Source organism: Struthio camelus, chromosome 12 (genome assembly GCF_040807025.1).
Source record: "Struthio camelus isolate bStrCam1 chromosome 12, bStrCam1.hap1, whole genome shotgun sequence".
Lineage (NCBI taxonomy): Eukaryota > Metazoa > Chordata > Aves > Struthioniformes > Struthionidae > Struthio > Struthio camelus.
In genome coordinates this window covers 7,199,678-7,220,230 of record NC_090953.1, presented here as the reverse complement: position 1 = coordinate 7,220,230, position 20,553 = coordinate 7,199,678, and the positions used below count along the sequence as shown (strand labels likewise).

General features: G+C 40.8%; 1 protein-coding gene and 1 long non-coding RNA gene across 10 annotated transcripts in view; one reads left to right on the top strand and one right to left on the bottom strand.

The window, feature by feature from the left end:
• The window catches only part of MCTP2 (multiple C2 and transmembrane domain containing 2), a 130,117-nt gene that overhangs the window by 76,176 nt on the left and 33,388 nt on the right, over nucleotides 1-20,553 (top strand). For all 9 annotated transcript variants that reach the window (XR_011143740.1, XM_068958535.1, XM_068958536.1 and 6 more), the window contains 3 exons: nucleotides 1,354-1,455; nucleotides 2,787-2,861; nucleotides 3,656-3,775. Coding sequence is in view for 8 of the 9 variants with exons in the window: in XM_068958535.1 (XP_068814636.1) it covers nucleotides 1,354-1,455; nucleotides 2,787-2,861; nucleotides 3,656-3,775 (297 nt within the window). In the remaining variant the exon portion in view is untranslated. The remainder of the gene's footprint in view (nucleotides 1-1,353; nucleotides 1,456-2,786; nucleotides 2,862-3,655; nucleotides 3,776-20,553) is intronic.
• Nucleotides 10,485-12,011, bottom strand: LOC138068894 (uncharacterized). Its single transcript, XR_011143742.1, has 3 exons — nucleotides 11,644-12,011; nucleotides 10,699-10,805; nucleotides 10,485-10,588 (listed from the first exon to the last, which is right to left on the bottom strand). It is a non-coding gene; the product is annotated as an uncharacterized lncRNA (long non-coding RNA).

Sequence of the window (20,553 nt, the reverse complement as noted above, 5' to 3'; positions counted from 1 at the left end):
AGAAGTGGAAGCAGAGGCGATTCATGATCGGTTCAGTGCCATGTCTTTTACTATTATTATTATTTGAGGGGAAGAAATCCTATATATGATTGCATAACCCCCAGCATCCTGTTAAGCAAAGTTTTGGATGAGAACATTAACAAAAGCTAGAGTTCCCGTTTGGACTCCACTGAGGATGCAAACTTAGGCGTTTTAGGGCCCTGTTTCCTTTTAACCGTTAGCCAGGAAAGCCACTCACCCTTTGGTGAGCTATTTGGTACAGAAAGGTGGAGCAACACTGGGAAGGAAAGTGATCTTTCCCTTGTCATATGAAATCACCTGGTTCCCATTTATGCCTTTTTTCTCCTTAGTCCTTTCTACCATGGTTTAATATGAGCGCCTCTTCTAAATGCCACAGCAGCAATAACCATTTTAAATATGGTTGCAATTTCATGCCCCCAAATTTCCTCTGTTATCTTTAATCCTTGATCGTTACAGTCCCTGAACGTAGCTTTTTGGTAAGCTGCAGTTTTTTTATGTTACTGCTGTTTAGAATTAACTGGTCTGCTTCCTAAAAAGCCAAATGTTTAATCAATACATATCCTACTGTGTATAATAAATACATTTTTGCCACCACTTTCTGAAGAGAGAATGTTTTTGATTTGAGCCAAATAGTTTACAAAATGGTGAGAGAAGGTGTGTGTTTTTTTTTTTTTTTTTTTTTAATAGATGTTTGGTGCGATAGAGCCAACCGGCAGATTAGAGCATAGAAACAGCATTGAAATACTGGGGGAGTTGGATGGGGGAGTTTTTACATGAATTAGTTTATTCTGAGCATTTGTTACGCTAACACTCACTGTAATTAAGCTGATTAATTTCTTTGGATTCTGTTTGTTTCCTGGGTAATAATTTGACAACCTTTTGGTAAGCTAAGCATTAAGAAGTAGTTTCATGTACTGGAGTGTGCAATAGATAGGTAAGTTGTCGTGGCTCTTTTCCTGAACTTTGGAAGAAAAATTCCATTTTAAACCTGTAATAACAGTGCCTGATTACTTCCCATCAACTCACTGGCTTCCAGGGCAGAATTTTCAAACTGGTTATTGCTTGCACTGCTCTACTGTAAAGTACAAGGTCTGTAAATTAAAGTTGGACCATAAGAGATTTAATCTGCAATTTTATAGGTCTCTAATCCAACGGTTATTTTATATTTCAAGCTTTGAGTATATTATCAGGATTTGGGAAGTTCTTGTGTGTGTGTGTTTGGGATTTATTTATTTACTTGTTTTTAGTGTCTTTTAAAATTATATTGTGAATTGCAGCAGGGAAAATAGTGATGCTTTTTTTTTTTTTTTTCCTACCCCCTCTACACTATAGATTAGAAATGGTAAACAAAGTTGTTACACACTAAAGAATAAAGACTTGGAATGTGCTTCAAAAGGAGTAATTTACTTGGAGCTGGATGTCCTATTTAATCCTGTAAGTTGAAATCTTTTTTCTTTGTTTATCCTTTGCGTAAAAAATCAGGCATGCCTGACCCTGCAAGGGTTGGCGAGGTGGGATTGATCCTTTAAACGTGGGGACCAAACAGGAAAGATGCTGCTGTAAACACACCTGGCTGTGGAGGGTTGTGCTTCGTGCTTTTGGTAAGGCGGTATTGGCGCAACCATCCGTCCAGGTGGATGAGAGGATGCAAAGGCAGCTCGGGACTGACAGTGACCAGCGATTTCTTAGGAAAGCGATGTGGATTATTGTCCATAAGGGCTTAATTTGGAACAGCCAAAAAAAGGAGTTAACATTGAGATTATTATACATTACTTTTAACACCTACTTGCTCCCAAAAAAGCTGACCCGCAGTGTTCTCCTCACAGGGTGTTGACAGGAAAATTAATGAGGCATGCACATGGTGCGCTGAGTTTTTAGGTGGCTGAGTCAGTCTCAACTGTTTATGCCCTACGGTCCTTTACCGACTTAAGTCCTGTTTATTAAGGCGATCACGGGCTGTAAGGCAGCTCCTTTCGTGCTGGCCCGGTGGTACGGCGAGACTGGTGACCGTTCCTGCTTAGGGCAGCAGCGCGCAGGGGTGACTTTGGCTGTGGAGTTGGGAGGGCTGGTGGGGGCAGCTGCTTCCACCTGTGCTCGGAAGAGCCAGCCCGGCGCTGCTGGACCTGCGGAGATGTTTCAGATGGCTGCAGCCGCTCCGTGTCCGTGTCTGAGAGGAACTGTGGCACCCCAGGGCTGAGGGGCTGCCTTGGGGGACACCAGAGGCAAATCCATAGTCAGGAAGAAGCTTCCACCAGAGCCTCGGGCAGGTATCAGTCCTCTTGTCTGTACGCTGGTGCTTTAGCCACCAAGCCGTTCTTCCACGTATAGCGAATGTATGGGGTTATAAATATTTATTTCAATAGGAAGTCTCACTGGTTTCTTTAGGTCCGTTCCTGAATGACTCTTAGGGGAGGTCAGGCTTACCCAGTTTAACTCCTGCACGTTTTTCCTTGGTTTGAGGGAAGGGGACGGCAGGTACCTGGCGCGATGGACGCGTGCACCTAAGGGGTTTGGCTGAGGTTAAGGGGGGACTGCTTGTACTGTGCAGTCGCTGCCCTTCAAGCCGTTAGATCAGGCTCTGGTCACCAGTGGAGAATTAGATTTGTGCCAGGGTTGTGGGGAGTATCGTTATGTACACCTAGCAACTCGCCATAAATCGTTTAGGGACTCTAAAATGAGAAAGATGCTGAAGTTCCCGATCAACAGTGGTGATTCAATGCTGAAATGATAAAGCTAAAAGAACGTGACTTTTTTTTTCCTTTTAGGTAAAAGCAAGCATTAGAACATTCAAGCCACGAGAGAAGCGCTTCACGGAAGAGAACCGCAAATTTTCTAAAAAGGTAGTGTTTGTCTTTGGACTAAGCTCTCATGTTTGCTTTAGGAAGATTTTAGTTAGCGTAGGATGGCTGTAGGAACAAACCTGTTTATGCACAGAAACACATGTAAAATCCTATGGCTTTTTCTGTATATATTTAAACACTTGTTTGTTAACATGAAATTGTTTTCCGATCTCGTTTGCACCAGTAGTTCTGCTTTGTGCTTCAGGGTGGGGAAAATGAGGCCCATGGATGTTGCACAGTTCACAGAACCTAAAACAAAACAAGAGCCAGGTTTGTCCCTTCCATAAGGAAGAAACCAGGTCTGAATTAGTTGCTTAAAAAGTCTGGTAGCTTTTTAGAAAATGACCGTTATCCTTTTTAAAATAAAGGCGTCCTATAATGACGCTGTAATTTCGTATTTATTTCTATGGACTAATCCAAAATATGTAGAGAAAAGGTTCTGTATTTGGATTAAAGTCTGTCTGCCTGTTTTCCTGAGACATCGTTATATTGTAAAAATTGGAGGGGAATAAAGGTAGGTTTCTGTTACTGTTTTGTGTAGTTTTGGCATCAAAATTTGCTGGTTTTTTCTTCTTTTTCTGAGGGATAAGGGAAATGGTTCTGAAAGGTTTGAATGTAATCAGAAAGCAGATAGGAGCTGGAGAACGTCTCTGAAATAAAAGCTTTATTTGTAATGTATGCCCTGGCATGCATTTGTAGCTTAAATTATCCCTGTTTCTGAAGCAATAGTAGGATATTAGAGTATTTGATTAAACTCCTCTTCTCCTCCCCTCCTCCCACTCAATATTTATCAGATCTTATCAAGAAATGTTGATCGTGTGAAAAAAATCACCATGGCAATATGGAATACAATACAGTTCCTTCGGAGCTGCTTTCTCTGGGAGTCCACGGTAAAGAGTGTGATAGCGTTTGTGGTAAGTGGATTTCTTCTTTATTGCATAAGACTAAGTGATATACGATCTCGAGTGTTGCAGTGCCTTCCTCCCCAGCAGCTTAAAGCCACATATCGTTCGCTGTTTTTGGTGTTTTCTAGCTGCGCTGCGGTATGGCGTATGAAGTCCAAACTCAGGCCTGGGTTGGGTTGGGTGGGCACAGGACTTAGGCCTTCAGGAACAGCCTCTTTGTCCTCGGTGCAGGGGCTTTCTGTGTCTCAGCAGGTCTGCACCCGCTTTCTATGGGTGTGATGTGGGCATTTTACTGCGCTTTGTCAACGGGCGCTACACCCGCTGCTACCGCAGACTGTGCCGCGCGTCCTTATCGTGCGTAAGCAGGTCTGCTGACGTTGCTTGTTGCAAATCTCTTCTCCTGACGTAATAGTATGTTGTTTAAGGGGGAAAAAAGTAGTAGTAAAGGGAAAAGGCCGGTCAGCGTGTTCTGCTCTGTTCTGAGAACAAAAAGCCAAGTTCTCTACCTGCCTGTCCCACTTTTCAGCTCTCTCCTTTTTCCTCTTGGTAGTAAACACCCCATTTGCAGCTTTCTCATAATCCACTCAAGCACAAAAAGGTTTTGCCTGCTTTTCATTCTGTGATGTGACATTTTCTTCGTGCTTGAAATGTTTGGCATGCCATTAAAGGTTGCAAAATTGTTCTGTGGTGGTCCAGCATGAAAAAAAAAAAGTTCGAGTCGTGTGTTTATTAAGCAAAATATCGGCTACGTCTCCAAGATTTCTAACCCTTTTACTGTCTGTGAATTGTAAATTGCTTTAAGGTTCTTTTGAGGAAAACACTTCACAGTGTATTTGCTACAGATGTGTAAAGTGAGCCATCCCTGGTTGAAAGAAGCTCAGAGTAAAGGCAGAGAAGCTGTCTTTCACCCTGCAGTTTAGAGGAATGACTGGCAAGTAGGAGTAGAAGGGAAGAAAGAGTATTGTCTGTATTTTTTTTTTTTTAACTTTTGTTCGAAGCTTGTTTAGATCACATTCAGAGCTCAGTGGTTCAAGAGCTGGTGACTAGTGCCTTCAAGTGTCTTCTCCACTGAAGAGCAGAGATGCTAATTGATACACCCTTCCATAGGACCCGTATCGATATATGGAAAGTGCCAAGAGGAAGAAAACCTAAACAAACTCATCAGCCTTGCTCTCTAGGCCTAAAGGTGATGGACTCCTCCGAAGAGGTGGAGCTGCTGGGCCTGAGCGTGCATTTGCAATAGTGGCGGCTCTGAAATCCCTCTGCTTGTGTCGTGCGTAGGAGAGGGCGGCGGGTACCTCGCCGAAGCAGATAGGGCTGTGCGCGCTAGAAGTGGAGAGGGAGGGATGTGCATCCCCAGTGCCGGCGTCCTGCCATCGCTGTTCAGCAGGAATCTAAGCACGTGCTCAAGAGGTTTGCTGAAGCAGGGATCGAAACACTTGTGAAGTTACAGCTGTTTTCTCGACTGTGGAAAAGTTTAGCATTGTAAGCGATAATGAGGCAGAAATATAAGAAGGTGGGAAAGTGGGTCCACAGAAAAATTCCTGGTAAAAAGGACGGTTGAGCACTAACGTAGAAGGCTACAGGTTACAGGTCAGTAACACCTTTACTGTATGCCGTAATGCTACTGATTTCCTACCAGAAAGTGCATAGTGGGAAAGGAAGAGAAATACATGCATATGTGAATGCGGGTAAGAAGAGGTTTCCTTTACAAATCAAAAATCTGATTTTTCACGTGGAAACAATTCAGCTCCTGCACATATAATGAAGAGCTAATTCTGTATCTCTCGATATTTGCAGTACGTGTGTTCATAGTTCTGGAGATATGCAAGCAGCGTGGTAGGTACAGTAAAAAAGCCCAAACCTGTGCATGTAATCCATTCTTAATGGGTTAAATAAAAGGTGAATTAAAATAGCACATTTGTAAAATCATCATTCCCCAGCAAGCAGCTTCTATATACCTTACGTCCTCAGCTTCGAATCAGCTTAACCCGGTACCATATTTATCCTAACAACCCACTTGTACCTGTTGCCGAAAGCCTTTGGGGAGGGTAAGATGTGCAAAGCTCCTTGGATGTTTTTCAGCTGGGTTCTTGAAACCATGGCTGTTCAGAGATAGGTAAACGTGTGCCAGGCCCCAAAACCTTAGAACGCCCTTCTCTCCCAGAAGTTGTTCCTTGCACTGCTGGCAATAATGAAGCTTGGTTGCATTCTATATATTTCACCTATTCTCACTGCAAGTTAAGCCCGAAGAGCGGGTTCCTGATGACGCCCCACCCCACTCCCTTGTTGCATTGCCCTTGGTTTCCCTCTACAGGCTCTGCAGGTAGCCTGTGTCCCCCCTGCCAAGGGGGAAGGGAGGGAGGGAAGAGGAGGAGGAAGACAGGCAGGCAGTGCAATCATATGAGCCTTGTTTTCTTAAGCAAGCGGACTATAAACACAGCCAGACAAAAGAAGATATGTGTGAGTGATCCTCAGAGCATTGCAACAGGCAAAGATTGTAGGATGTTGCACCTTCCTGGTTTAGTCTTTATTACAGTGTACCTCCCTCCCCGTTAACGCTGACAGCTAGGGCATATGACGAGGGCATGTGCTACAACTTCTGGGTGCACAAGAGAAAAAAAGGGACAGATAAAGAGAGGGGAAACAGAGGAGGATAGCACAGACGGGACACAGGTGAATGAGAAAAATGCTGTTACCGTGTGTTCTCATTTCTAAGCTATATCATCCCCGCTAAATTTCTGTATTAGTCTGTTTATGGTGAGAGGAGACAATCCAAGAACATGTGAGTAGATTTCTTTTGCACTTTAACAACGAGATCTTTCTTTGTATCTGTATTCTGCATGTTTAATCTGATGACTTTTAACCCGAGTCATTCATATAGGCACTAAGGACCCAGATCAGGCCTGCCTAGGTAGAAGTGAAATTAGAATGTGGGCAAGTTTAGGGGTTTTGGAAAGAGGATTGAATGGGAGGTGAAGTGAAAAGCAAAATGTCCCTTTTGGAGAAATGCGAACCGTGCACAAAGGGGTCAGTACAAATTGTATGTTATGCTTAAATTCAAAAAATAACGCGTCGGAGAAATGAAAGTCATACATAGGTTTTTGGCTTCATAATAGCGTAAACTTCATGTTTGCTCAGGTGCCAAAATCGGCACCATATGCTTATGCATAACTGGAAATATCAGCACATGTGTGGAGAAAGTTGCCTGTAGTGGATGTTAATAGTGCTCGTGTAGAGAGAGCAATCCTAGAAGGGTTGGTCTGTGTGTTCTCATTCTAGGTAGGATTTTTTTGATACTTGTAGAGAACGTTAAGACCAAAAGGCTCTTTTGACAGTCTACTCTAATTATTTCATTTTCATATAGTCATGTCTGTATTCAACCCAGTAAGTTGTGTTTTAGCTGAAACGTACCTCTCAAAAAGGGCTTTTTGTTGAAGGTGCTCTAAGATATGCTGCACTATGTCCATTTGTGGTGCTGCTTGCGTGCCTGATGCTCCATGTGCTATCCTTGACCATTTGTTCCCAGTGTCCAGGGTGAATGTTCTGGTTTTAGCCTTGATTTCATGGTACTGCTCACACCATCCTCTTGTGACACCTTACTCCATTGAAGCATCACTTCCACACTGCGTTACTGGTGCCCAGAAAGCTGGAGTTGCATAGTGAAATATGCCTTAGGAAGTGTCTGCTTGTAAGTCATTTTGTATATCTATGTGATTATAAGCTGTTTGTTTTTTCCACTCATGCATATGAAAGCTCATGTTCTCATCTTTCACAAGCAATTTTAAATTAAAGTCCTACTCCTTCCTCCCACATATACTCACTCCCTATCTGCTTTGCTCCCTCTCTCACAAATTTGGTCATGGAAGTTAAATCCGTAGTAAGAAATGAATAGTTCTTACTGGACAAAATATATTTTAAAAATATTTCAAAAGTTAATTTTAGTCACAGAATAATTTTTATAAGGAATTATGCATCGTTGCACATTGTGCTTGTGATTTTCTACAACGTAATTACACCTTCTATTGACAGTTTTCTAAGCATTAATGGCAATTATGTCATTTAATGAAATTACAGTAAATGCATTAAAAAAAACTATAATCTGATGGAAATTGAAAGGATATATTGACTGGAATTCTTACTATCATGTATGTTTTTTTTTTCTTTAGTTTTCCTGATAGATTGACATTTCCTGATAGAGGCATTGACAAGATCAGGTGAACTACAGAAAACCAGCCTCCCTAACACCTCTATCGTGACTGGCAGGGCTCAGTGCTGATTTGCTTCAGGGTCCCTGCACGCTAAGCCATGCCAGCACACTTCATTTTCACTGGCAGGGTGTCCCGCTATATCGCGTTTAGGCCTCTGCTCATCAAGGCTGCTGCCAGGGTGGGTACAGGTGGGAGTTATTTTTCAGGCTCAGACCTAGCTGGCAGCCTGGGTGAGACAACGAATGCAGCATGCACAGGCAGTATTTATTTATTTTGCAGTGACATTGCAGCGTGATAAATCTTTTATGATGGGTCAGTATGGGGAGGAAAGGAAGGAGTGTGTGGTGATGCAACATAACGGAGTTGAAAAGTGGAGGTCCTGGTCAAACCCACTGCAGGTGTTTAATGGCAGAGAAATGACAAGCATGGTATCGCTTTGAGTGAGTCAGGGCTTCCCAAAAAGGCAGCTGATACAAGACTAGGGAAGCCCTGGGGTTTGTAGCTAAGAGGCAGCTGCCTGGCAGAGCTGCTGGGGGCTGCGGATGCAGCGGGAAACCCAAACTTCAACTCTGGAGCTTCTTGCAGCTGAGGTGGGATTCTGGGGTCCTTGGCCAGGTAGGAGCTCCAAGCCCTGTAAATCCAGAAGGAGCTGGGTCTGGGGGCTGACTAGTTTTTTGGTGCTGGGCTGCGGGTACCGGACTGCCCGAGGAGTCATGAGTTTTGTGCACTCCTGTATACAGCCAAGTATTGCATGCACTTCTTTCCATATTCCCTGCTGAGTTTCTCATCACCGGGGTGTACAGCTTTCACAACATGCGCTGCTCATGCATTTCTGGCAAATGAATGTTCATTCTGTCAGTTGAAGAGCGGCAAGGCTTGCCTTCCCCAGATATGCACGTACATATGCGCACTACTTTTCTAATTTGCTTCAGTCCTAATCTGGGATAACGGAGATAGATAGCTTAGACTCCGCAGCCCGTGAACTTCTTGGCATCTGTGCTGAGTCTGCCATTTAGCACACTGCCACTTAAGCTTGTGATACGGGAGCTGGATCTGAGCCCAATTAAACTCATCTCATAGTGGAGACACCAAACATCTTATTAGGCATGAACAATTTTTAATCCCTATTGAGCTCGCCTATATTTATACTGCTGACCTACAGGCAAAAGGCCATTAGCTTGTTGACAGTGTCCTCTAAAATTGCTAATTGCCTATCAGTAAGAGGGAAGTGTTTTTTCTGCTGAGGAAAGATGTTTATTAACTCAAAATCTGAGCCTTCTGGAGTTTGTTGGGGTGGAGTCTTCCACTCTGTACGTGGACAGGCATCTCCTAAATGTTATGCTTAGACCTTCCCAAGCAAAACATGAACGTGAAATGTTCCAGTTTTTAAACGTAATATATATTATAAGCGTAACACAATACTAGACGTGACAAAAACGTGAATAAAAAATCCAATTTAACACAAGTATGTTGCTTTGCAACGCAAAATGGTTCAAAAATTTTTTTCACTGTCATTTCTGAGGAAGGTTTGAACGGTAAAGGAAATGTTTGGGGCAAAAGATTTGACAGGGAAGATGAGCAGTCTTTGTAGAAATGAGACTGATGACTGCTATGAAATCCCAGCAACTTAGATTGGAGTAGCGGTAGAGTAACCAATGGTCTCTTGGATGGGCTGTCTTATGATACTTGGACACTCTGGCCAACCAAGGGGCAGACAGAGGATAATTTTGACTAAAACCCTACTCATGGAGGACCACTCACTTTTCTATAGAGTGGGGAAGGAAGATGCTCTCTCACATGAACTTCTCCAAAATCTTTCTTATTTTCCATTGTCAGCTAATTTTGAACCAGAAGTTGCTTGATACAAAGCACAAACCACCCTGCCATTTGACTACCTGTGTAACTGATGAGAAGAGTATAGTCCTTTTTTTCTTCTTTTCATCCTCATAGCTGAAGACAAACTATCAAAAATTGTTCCTAAACTATTTGGGAACAGCATTAAAGCAGTGGTAGATTAAAATGTCTCCGCATTAAAAAGCTAAATCAAATGAATAGATATAATCCTAAAGAAAGAGAGAAGAACTGAGTATTCTTCAAACATTGAAAAAGGAACTTGGAAAAAGAAACAACTTAAAATAAAAAAGCAGTAATGCAAAAGAGATGATCTTTACTCCTGCTGTACTGTAGAGCCTTTGCTAAGGGCTTTTCTAAACCCATTTGCAGTTTGTGTTTTGCTAGTTTTAAAGAAGTGGTAGGCAAAGGGATGAATGCAGATTATATCTAAATAGAGAAGCTGTGAAATAGCACCCTGTGATACAAAAATTTGTTCATATTTAAGACTACAGCTAGCCCTAAAGGAGTAGTGAAAGACAGCGTTTCAAGAATCGGGTCTGGTAACTAATTCTTTTAACCCCCTGCCGTTTCTTCCCCCCTTTCCCTCTGTATATCCCTGGCAAAAGCACATCTTTAAAACGACTGTCCTGAACTGCAGTAGAAAGGATGGATCAGAGGTATGTTTTTATTTCAAACTGTTATATCCCCGTAAAAGCATTCTTCTAATGACGGAGGAAACGTTTACATCCTGCTTCCTCCACATTGCTCCCGGCAGCGCCTGTGAAAATTCAACGTTTGGGCACGTTAGGAGCACGTTACCTGGCCCACGCACGTAGCAGCTCAGATGAGAAGCAAGCTTCTCAAGACAATTAAAGGAGATGATTTTACCCTTCTCGCAGTGATTTTTAAATTTCCAGTACTACTCTTCTGTGGTTGAGGGAGTACGATCGAAGCTTGAGATTCCAGGCTTTGCTTTGCTGCAGCCGTTAAAATTCCTGGAATAGCAACAGTGATATCGATGATGCTGAGAGACACACAGCAAAGTAAACACATGTTATTTCCAGCTCTTTCAAAAATGCAAGAACAAACAAGGACAAAGTTAATAGGGAAATAACCACTTAGGAGCTTGACAACACTATAAACAAGATTTAAAAAACAAAGTTTGACGCTTTGGAGTCGTGGTGAGATGGAGCTTAGCTGAGACTGATGCAAAAGCTCTTCTTAGCTTTAAAAAGGATAGATAGTCTTTTGGTTCTTGCTTGGGAGTTCAGGGATTTGCCTGTGGAACCTTCCAAAAAAAAAAAATTGCATCTGAGGGGTAATACTCATTCCTTGTGGGCCTTAACAGGGCGTTTCTCCCTATATAGCGAGTTCTTTGCCTTTGGGGGTGCAGAGTTGCATCTTAAATTATCGACATGAGTCTAAGCTGCACTCGTATTTGTGAGCGATAGCAATGGTTTCCGCATTGTGTATTCAAAACTTGCATGCATCATACAGGAACGATTCCCTTAGCCCTGGTAACGAGAGAAATCCAAATCCCTGCTCCTCTCTCTCTCTCTCTCTCTCTCTCTCTCTCTCTCTGTAATTGCATTACTTTGTGTTTACCTGAGGATAAAGCCTTTTAATATGTTCGTAATGATGCTAATCTGTATAGTCAAAATGTTCAGGTAAAGGCCCAGTGCTGCTTGAGGAATAAGCATCTGCGCAGCTGGTCAGCAGGAATATGTATGCAGGCATCCAAAGGAAAAAAAAATGAAGGCAATGAAAAAGAAATTCAGCTTTGTTACGGGGTAGCTGTATCCATAGCACATGCCTGTGTTAACATACACTTACCTGTCTGTCTCTGGAGCCGACTGAGTAATTTTTCATCCGTTTGGCTATCTAGTGACAGCCCACAAAGCCAACCTTAAGCGAGCAAACATTTTGTCTAACACAAAAAAATAAAAAAAATAATAATGCAAAAGGGCTCTTTATAGCCCAAACCTGAACCAAATGAGTCTGAAAACAGTGCTGCCTGGCTTTCGGCTCGAGTTGTGACCTGTTGGAGAACTCTGCTCAGCGCTTGCGTTTCCAGCTTATTTGATACTGCCTTTTTTGTGGTGGGAGCTTTGTCATTTGTTTCTAAGCTGTCATTTTTATTAGTCTCCCTGGCTGATCTTTTTGGGCTCTCGTCAGGTGGTGTGTGTTCTCCATTGTCTGCCTGGGCTTGGCAAGCTGTAGGTCCTTTTATTGCCATATGACGTGGGCGTGCTTGCAGCGGTAGCCTGTAATTATACCCACCACAGGTGACAGTTACAAGAGAGCTTTAGTAATAATTTTAGCTGCCTGATCTGATGTTTATGAAGAGAGAACCCTCTTTGTGGTCTGGCTGGAGTTTGCTGCTTTGTATTGTACTTTAGCTGCTTGATTTATGAAGCCTTTTTTAATACATGTATGTATTTATATATATGCACAGACACATAAACATCTTGTCTTTGGAAGTTTTGTGAGAAATCAGTGTTGATCTTATGCTATCTTGTACATTTCCTATTTGTTTTTGCGTATGTTGAATTTATTTTGCTTTGTCCAGCAGGACAAAACTGTACTCTTGCCTGTTGCTGGTTTTCTTTGTATACTCAATGTTGCTGAACTCCTGTTTCTAACCTCATATTAGCAGATGCACTGTGTTCCCTTAGCCGAGTCTAATCACAGATCGCGTGTAAGCATGTTTTTCATCCTTGCATCCTTGCATCTCAGCTGTTTTTATGAAGATCAAATTCACTCTCCGTGAAAGCAGGACTGGTTCCTTTACTCTCAGTGGAATTGCAAAACTCGCTTATGCCAAGGGTGAATTTAGCTCACGGTTCTTACTGTCGTCATACAAAGTTGCACCCTGATGTTAGGAATTTGCTACAAAAAACCTGGGAGAGGCTGAAGCACACATTGTCTGAAAGTAGGCTTTTTTCTTTTGGTTACTGTGTTTTTGATTTTTTTTTTTAAATTCCTTAGAGGAACATTAAATGTTTTTAGCGTCTCCTGAATATGTGAAAAAGCAGGAGTCTGTAATTCTTATCAATTTACTCTGATATGTGGAAAAAGAACAGGAATCTATTAGCAACCGTTTGCTAGTTTATCTGGTCCAAACGAGATGGCATTCCATATCATGAGCCAGTGGCTTTTATTTTCCCAGTTTGCCTGTTGCCTTCCTAGAAAGTTTGCTATATTCAAGGAAAAAAAGAAATTGCATAAACAAAGATGAAATTAGTATTCTCAGTTTAATGAATGCGGCATCTGTGTGTGACTCATTAAGTATGAGTGTGAGAGAGAGAAGCTGCTTGCCCCATCACTATTGGTAATATCACAATTTGAAATGTTTATGTAGACTTTCCAAAGTGTGGCGTGCATTTGTACTGGCATTATGCAAGCCATGTAGAAAAAAGTGTGCAGCCCAGCACAGAAACATCAACTGTTTCAGAACCGGGGGGGAAGGTAGGAAGTTCCTGATGTTTATTATGAGAATGGTGTGTATCAGAAAGTGAAATTGTCATTACAGATAAAATTATTTTACTTTACTGTATTTTTCCATTTTTTTTTTCCTTTTTTCCCAAAACTCCAGGTGTATTGATTTTCTTTCAGTCTGGATCTGCTTGTGTTTTTTCTCTTTATTCACATTACTTTTACCTCGCACCGCTTAGAAACTATTTTAAAGCACTTAGTTATACAGGAAGATTGTAGACATTGACTGTTATCTCCCCTGTCATTGGTGGAGTAGTTCTATCACTTTTTTATTTCTATTTCTTCATTTAAAAAAAAAAAGAAAATCCTTTAACACCGATGTAAGCTTAGAACAGCGCATTCCCTGGCAGTATATATGCCGTTTTCATTCTTCTGAAATAGGGGAATACATAGGGCTATGTCTATAGGTGGTGTAAGTCAGGGGAACACCTTAACTTCAGCAGACCTGTGTTATTTAATGTCAGTTCAAAATCTCCATTCCCATTTTGGAGCAAATCCTGTTTTAATATTAGTAGCTGGTTTTCAGAGGAGGACAAAAAACCTGTAGGTGGCGATGCACTCTCATGAATGAGCCAACTCTTATGCTTTTGTCAGATTTTTTTTTTTTTTCTGGCAGGTTTTCTTGCTTGAACTATTTTATTTTTAATTTAATTCGCCCGTTCTCTCAGCGCTAATCTAACACTAGTTGCTGAAATCTTGACAACTGGAAGAAATTTCATATTTGAAGGTAATGCAACATTTTGGTTTTATGATGGAGACGGATGCACCGTAGAGGGGTTTCTCTTAAACCATTCTTTTTTTTTCTTTCTTTTTTTGAAATGAGAAAAAGTTGGATTCTTTACAAGACCTGACATAAAAGAGGACTAGTATAGAAGCTACATAGCCAATGTGTTTTTAAAAAGCTTGTTTTCTACTCTTTCAGTTTTGCTTTTCTTCCCTAGCAACTAAGATGTGATGTGTCTTAGAGGTTAGACTTGAAGCAACCTGGCAGTCCTAGAGTGTTGAACCTAAGGTTGTTTAAGGATTGCTATAATAATAAAAATAATCTAAATCAGAATATCAAATCCAATGGCAATTCCAGTCCTTGCTCTTTTTTTTAGCACTCACGGGGAAATAAGGCTGGAAGACTGGGGTAGCTGCAAAGTCCAGAAATCTCTGACACCTCTCCCCTCAACCTCCTCCCAAAACTCTGTGCCACCCAAAAATCATGAATAGATTTGAGTACTGCCACATAAAGGATTACAGTGGTACCAGTAATATGCCTGAGTTTTGATATCTTCCCCTGCCACTTCATTAAATTGTAATAGATTAATCTTAATTGTGACAAGCGTATTGTAGTTGAGCTTAGCTGTTTCAGTGATTTTAATTTTTTTTTTATTTTTTTATTTAAAGGCAGTGTTGTGATCCTGATAAGTGCTAATAAATATGTAGAACATTAAGTGCTTTGTACTAGCATAATATGCTGATTTGTTTTAGCCTCAACTTTACTCCTGGAAAGTCAGAATGTTTACTGAAAGATGAGTGTCAGGTGAGCAGAAATCTACACTAAACAACCTTTACCTGCTCTGCTTGTTCAGATGCAGAACCTCCTGCCTTGCTTTTTGAGAGAAGTTACTCTCTGCTGTTTTCCTTCAGCTTTCGTCTTTTAATGGAAGATAGTAACTGCACAGCTTTGTATCAAAGCCTATTGTCAACTTTCATTAGATGTATTCTATTGTTTGTTCTGATCAGAAATAACTGCATTGCACTTTGACTTTGAAGGCTTGTTTCTTTTTAAATATACTAGGTATATGCGACCTCTTTGTCATTTTTGGTGCACTTGGTTTGACAATTGTTGAGATACACAGTTAAACAGCAGCAAAAAATACTTCACAAAAGCCACTTTTGGTGGGTCTAGAAAAGTAAAACAAAATCTTTAGGTAATACAAAATATTAATGCATTAATACAAAACGTTATCAGCTAGCCCTGTGCCTCAGTAGATTGCATGGGGGGGAAAAAAAGATCCATTAGCGTGACTGCAGCACCCAGTATCTCGCAATGGGTGGGAATCCAGTTAGCTAGTCTGACAAACCTATTATGCATTGTCTGTATGAGGAATGTTCAGATGTGGCCTCTGTCAGAATACGATGACATGGAGGTCTAATTTCATTAAAAAAATGCACTAAGCAAATTTTCTTAAAATGTTTAGAATATTAAATGGGAAATGCATAATTGATTCAGTGATATGAACTTTTTTCCTTTAAAAAAAAAAAAAAAAAAAAAGGAATGTGTCCATCAGGAGCTCGACGATGACTTATTCTAGCAGTTAAGAAAACTTCCCCAGATACTTTCTTGTACACATTTGGGAAAATTATTTGCAATGATATATTTCAATTTCCTTAATAAGCTAGACCTGTCTTTCTAATTCCCTTTCCCTCAGGTCCCTCCACAGGGGTTAAGAAACAAAGTATTTTGAAATTATTATCAGACAACTGTTTCTATGAATAAAGAACTAATCTATACTTTTAAAAAAATAGCTGTATATTTCAAAGCCAGGAAATAAACAGTGGTGGTAGAAAAGAAATAGGAGGTTATTAGACATGAAGACGTTCTGCAGAGCTACGCTGGGCTGTTCTAATTTTTCTCCTCCTCCCCCCCCTTTTTTTTCCCCCTGCAAAATAGTAGTTTTGTAGTGCCGTGCATTGTAATGGCTTTCCTGCTTTCTATTGTGAAAGTTGTATGAACACTAGCAGAGATAGAGGTCCTTTTAATGCACAGTGAATACTGTCTTACACACTGCTACCTATAGTAGCACATACGGAGTGACTATGAGATCAAATGCTCTGGTTAAAAAGCCTTAGGGAAGCATTATGTGTCTGAGGTCTGATCTATTGTCTGGGAGGTCGGAGAGTGTTAATGCACTCTGCAAAGATTAGCCTCCCTCTCTAATTGCTCCAACACTTCCTTAAAGGATTTAAACAGTCAGGAAAGGTGACGCTCCTTGTCAATTTTTGTCTTCTGACAGCCGTTGAAGTTTATCTGTCTTTCCACGGAGACCACTAGATCACGTAAACCAGGCAGCGTCACAAGCGGGAGCCCTGAGTTAGGACCGAGAGCAAGGAATGCCGTTATTTACAACTTAGTTATCTCAGCATCTAAATACCTTAAAGTTTGTGGGCAGGATCGGTTTTTACGTTCTGTTCTGTTTCGCTTTGGAGATGGGGATTCCCCAAGTGCCATGAAAAGTTTAATTTACTAAGCTTGATGAAAGCTCACTGTTTTAATTCAGATTATTATCTGCCGCCTTTATGGCATGGCTGATGCCTCCACGCCGCAGCTCTGCAGCACCAAGTTTTGCTGTTTATCCAAAACTTTATTTTCTTCACTCAAGGATTTGATTTCCCTTGGTTTGCAGAACCAAATCATGTGTAAAGAACCACTCAAAAACCTGGGGCAAAGCTAATGCAGGAAAGATTTTCTGCTGCCTAACCTGCGTGTCCGTACTGACAGAGGACCTGACTCTGTTGCTGATTTTACAAAGCAAATTAAGAGTTTGTCCGATGGATTAAACCCACAGAAAAGTACTTCGTTATTGTTCTGCAATCTAGCTATTTGAAAATTAGTTAGAAGTGCCCAATAGTTTTGTTACTGTTTTAAAGGGCTAACCTGTTATAATGACTCATGTTTGCAAACGGTGCTTCTCTTGCTTTGGAAAGCACTCAAAGAGCTAGGGATGAAAAAGAGCGACTGTTTCTGAGGAAGAAGAAATGCAGCTCAACCCCAGGAGGAGTTGGAACATTTAATATTCCTGCATCAAGGCCGTGATATCCTAATGCTCACAGTAAGGTTACATTGCTGTAACAAGGGTGGAGTTGGATCCATCTTTCTTAAAATGCCCATTTCTGCTTCACAGACCGATAGGAGTGTGTCTTGTTTCGCAGCAGCTCACGCGACACGACGGGTCGTGCTGAACAGACCGCCATCCTGTAGTTTTCCCTGGTGGATCAGAAGGGTTTTAACTTGATGGCATCTGTATTTTTAGTAGCTATGTAGCATCTTAATTTGTTGGTGTATGTGAACCATCTCACACATATATAAATATGTCCTATATAAATGTATGTATTTAATGTGTCTTTTACAGACTCTGAGCAGATGACCAATGCAGCTGTTCAAAGGAGAAAATAAGGGGGTTTTTTTCCTCTTATTTTTTTTCTTTTCCTTTTTCTTTTTTTTTTCTTTAAAACCCTCTTGGCTCTGAGTTGGAAATTGAGGAGCAGAATTCACCAAGTGTATTTGGTTCGTTCTCACGTGGGTAGTTCCTCCTTCCTTTCCTGCATAGCGTGTTCCTTTGCACTGTTGCTGTATTACATGAAACGTTTCATCTGTATATAAAAATTAAAAATTCAAACAAAAATCTGGCCCACATGAAGAACAGGCCCTTTGGGCATATGGTTCATTATGCATATTCGTTTAATTACTAAAACACTTGGGATGTCTCTACTGCCCTTGCTTTCAACTTGTAAAGTTGGATCTGTTCTGCAGCACAGAATATGTTGAGCAGGCATGTGTCATAAAGGACTTCAGTTTTCTCCTGTTTAAAACTCTATATAATGTTCTTGGCTGGATTGTTAGGAGTTTACTGAAATTAGTTCAATCCACTGCATCAAAACAGCAATGCAGAATCTCTTTTCCCTTAACACCTTCTCTAACCCCGAAGAGGCAAGTTTTACGGTGGTGTTAGTTCATGGTTGTGTTTAGTACAGAAGTAATGTGAGACTAAGGCTTTAGATTTCAGGCACATTCCCGCAAAGCACCTAAAGTCGCACGTTAAAGCTGTATAACTTTTATTAGCTAAGAAGGGATTGCTGTGATAGTGTGACTTTAATTGATTTTCAGGGCAAACAGGTGGTGATGGTTTAGGCATCCCCTAGTCTCCTGCCATTCCTAATTTGGAGCAGCACATATAATAGCTTTATTAAAATAAACAATCTTCTGGCTTTAGTTTTACCTGAACAGCTGCCTTAAATTGCAAGAGGGTCTTGTGACTTTTTTTTCCTTTTTTCAGATTGTTCTGCAGTTTGGAAAGCAAGCTGGTATAGATGTCTTACTGAAAAAATTTTATTACATAGTCACGCTGTCAATAGTTAGGATTTGTGTGTGTGTGTGTGTTTTGCTGCTGTTGTTGCTAGCTTACATTAGCAGCGTATTTAGGGTATAATTACAATGAGTATCCCAGTCATCTTTGTGTGTTTGTTCTGTAATGCAGCAATTTTGCCACAATGCAGATTATGAACCTGCTAAAATTGCCTTGAGTATTGTAATCGCTCTCTTTTATGAGTAGGCAGCATGCACGCTAGAAGTGGGGAGGGCTGGGGGGGTTCGCTTGCCGTTTTTGCTGTCCCCTCGCCTGTGGAAGCTCGGTCTCAGGCGGAGGAGGCGGCCTTCGGGCTCCCGTGGCGTGCTGCGGTTGGGAGTCCTTTGTGCGCACCAAACGAGGAAGGAGAAAAATCTCAAAGTCTTTGCCTGAAAGGATGTCATCTTAGAATGGTGTTTTGTGGTGTTTTTAGATTCATTTTTTTGTGATCTGTGTTTACTGGGATTTTTCTTTATTGTCCCCACCCCCACCTCCAATTTTTATTATATATATATATATATATATATATATATAAAAAAAAAAGCCTTGCACCCTCTGCTCTGTTTCAGTCCTGAAACGTGTCATTAGGACCGAAGGTTCTGGACAGAAGGGTGCAAGCACCTCTTTCTCATTTACGTGGGTCTACTGCAACTTGAATTTTTTCATGCCGGCGATAAGACTGCCAGTGGAGTAACCTTATGTGTGATCCTCCTGCCAGTGTACACTGAATTAAGTTTAATTAAATGTACTTGCTTTATTAGAGAGCCCTTTCTCTTTTATTCATTCCAATCTAATATACATGATGAACATGAGGAAGTCATTAAATTAGTCTAAACATATAGTTTGAGCCTCCTATTTGCTACCAGTGTTAACCCAGTGTTGACAGGCCAGAGTTAAAGAACATTTCCATTGACTGCTCTTTACACTTATTATACGGTTACGTCACCATCTAACCCTCGCTGCTAATGTTTCTCTCAATGTTAACAAATATATCTCTAAAGTGAGTGGACATTTATCAGCTCAGCTAATGATAAATTTTTTCATGACCCTTTTAAGGTGTTCACCTTATCCAGAATAAATAAAAGGATGCAAAAATACAGGTTAATTTTAAACAGCACAGATGTATTCTTTCTGGCACTTTTTGGAAGAATTATTTACTGTAAGATCAGGCTTTTAACTTGCACAATGCCTCTCTCCACTGAAAATAGATCATAACTTTCTGTATGAGAGTGATCCCAAAACCATGACCCTGCTGATAAACAAACCAAAACACTAGAGATAAAAATGACAATGTAATTTAGCTACAATATAAAGCAACAGAAAATTTTTTGGCTTGTTCCCCTCTCTGCTTTGTTTTAGGATCTTCCCCTATTGCTTTTCTCTGATAGCTATCCTTTTAGGAATAACATGCAGATTTATTCTCTTGTTCACCCCCCATCCCAGCAAACTACCCCAAATTGTATAAAACTGTTGTAATATTTTTCCCTTATTTTTTTGTTCCGTGGGTTTTTTTCAGGGGGGGAGAGGGGAGTTACTGCTTGAAGGTGTTAACAGGATTTTAGTTGGCTGAGGAAATGTAAAATATGTTAGAGAAAAACACGAGTGAAAAATTAGAACAGTCAGCATGCGAACAAATGGGTGTTTCTTCAGCGTCTGCAGCCGAAAAAGATTTGAGATCTTTTTACTTCAGAACTGCTGTACACACATCAATACAGAATCCATTTCTAAATATAGAAATTTGTTGTTACAGTTTTTGTTTTACTTTACCCCTCCGTGGGTTAGGGGCAAAGAGGAAGTAGCAGCCCGAAGAAAGTTATGTAAAGGCATCGCATAGGAGTTGTAGTGGGCTGTTACGCTTGGGGGTTTAAAAAGAAAAAAACTCTCATCTTCTGTGTTGAAAATAGTCATCCATACTGATACTTGACAGTATGAGCTTCAAATATCTGTAATGAAATATATAAATGTTGACTTACCTGTAAACCTATAAACAGATGATAAGTTTGGTGAAAGAAACTTGAACTCAGTGGCTCTTCCCTGACCCCTCGTTAAACGAAGATCTCTGAAGATCTTGTTTTTAATTTCCTGGGCTGACTAATCTCATTAACATAACCAAAATAAAGGAAAACCCACAATT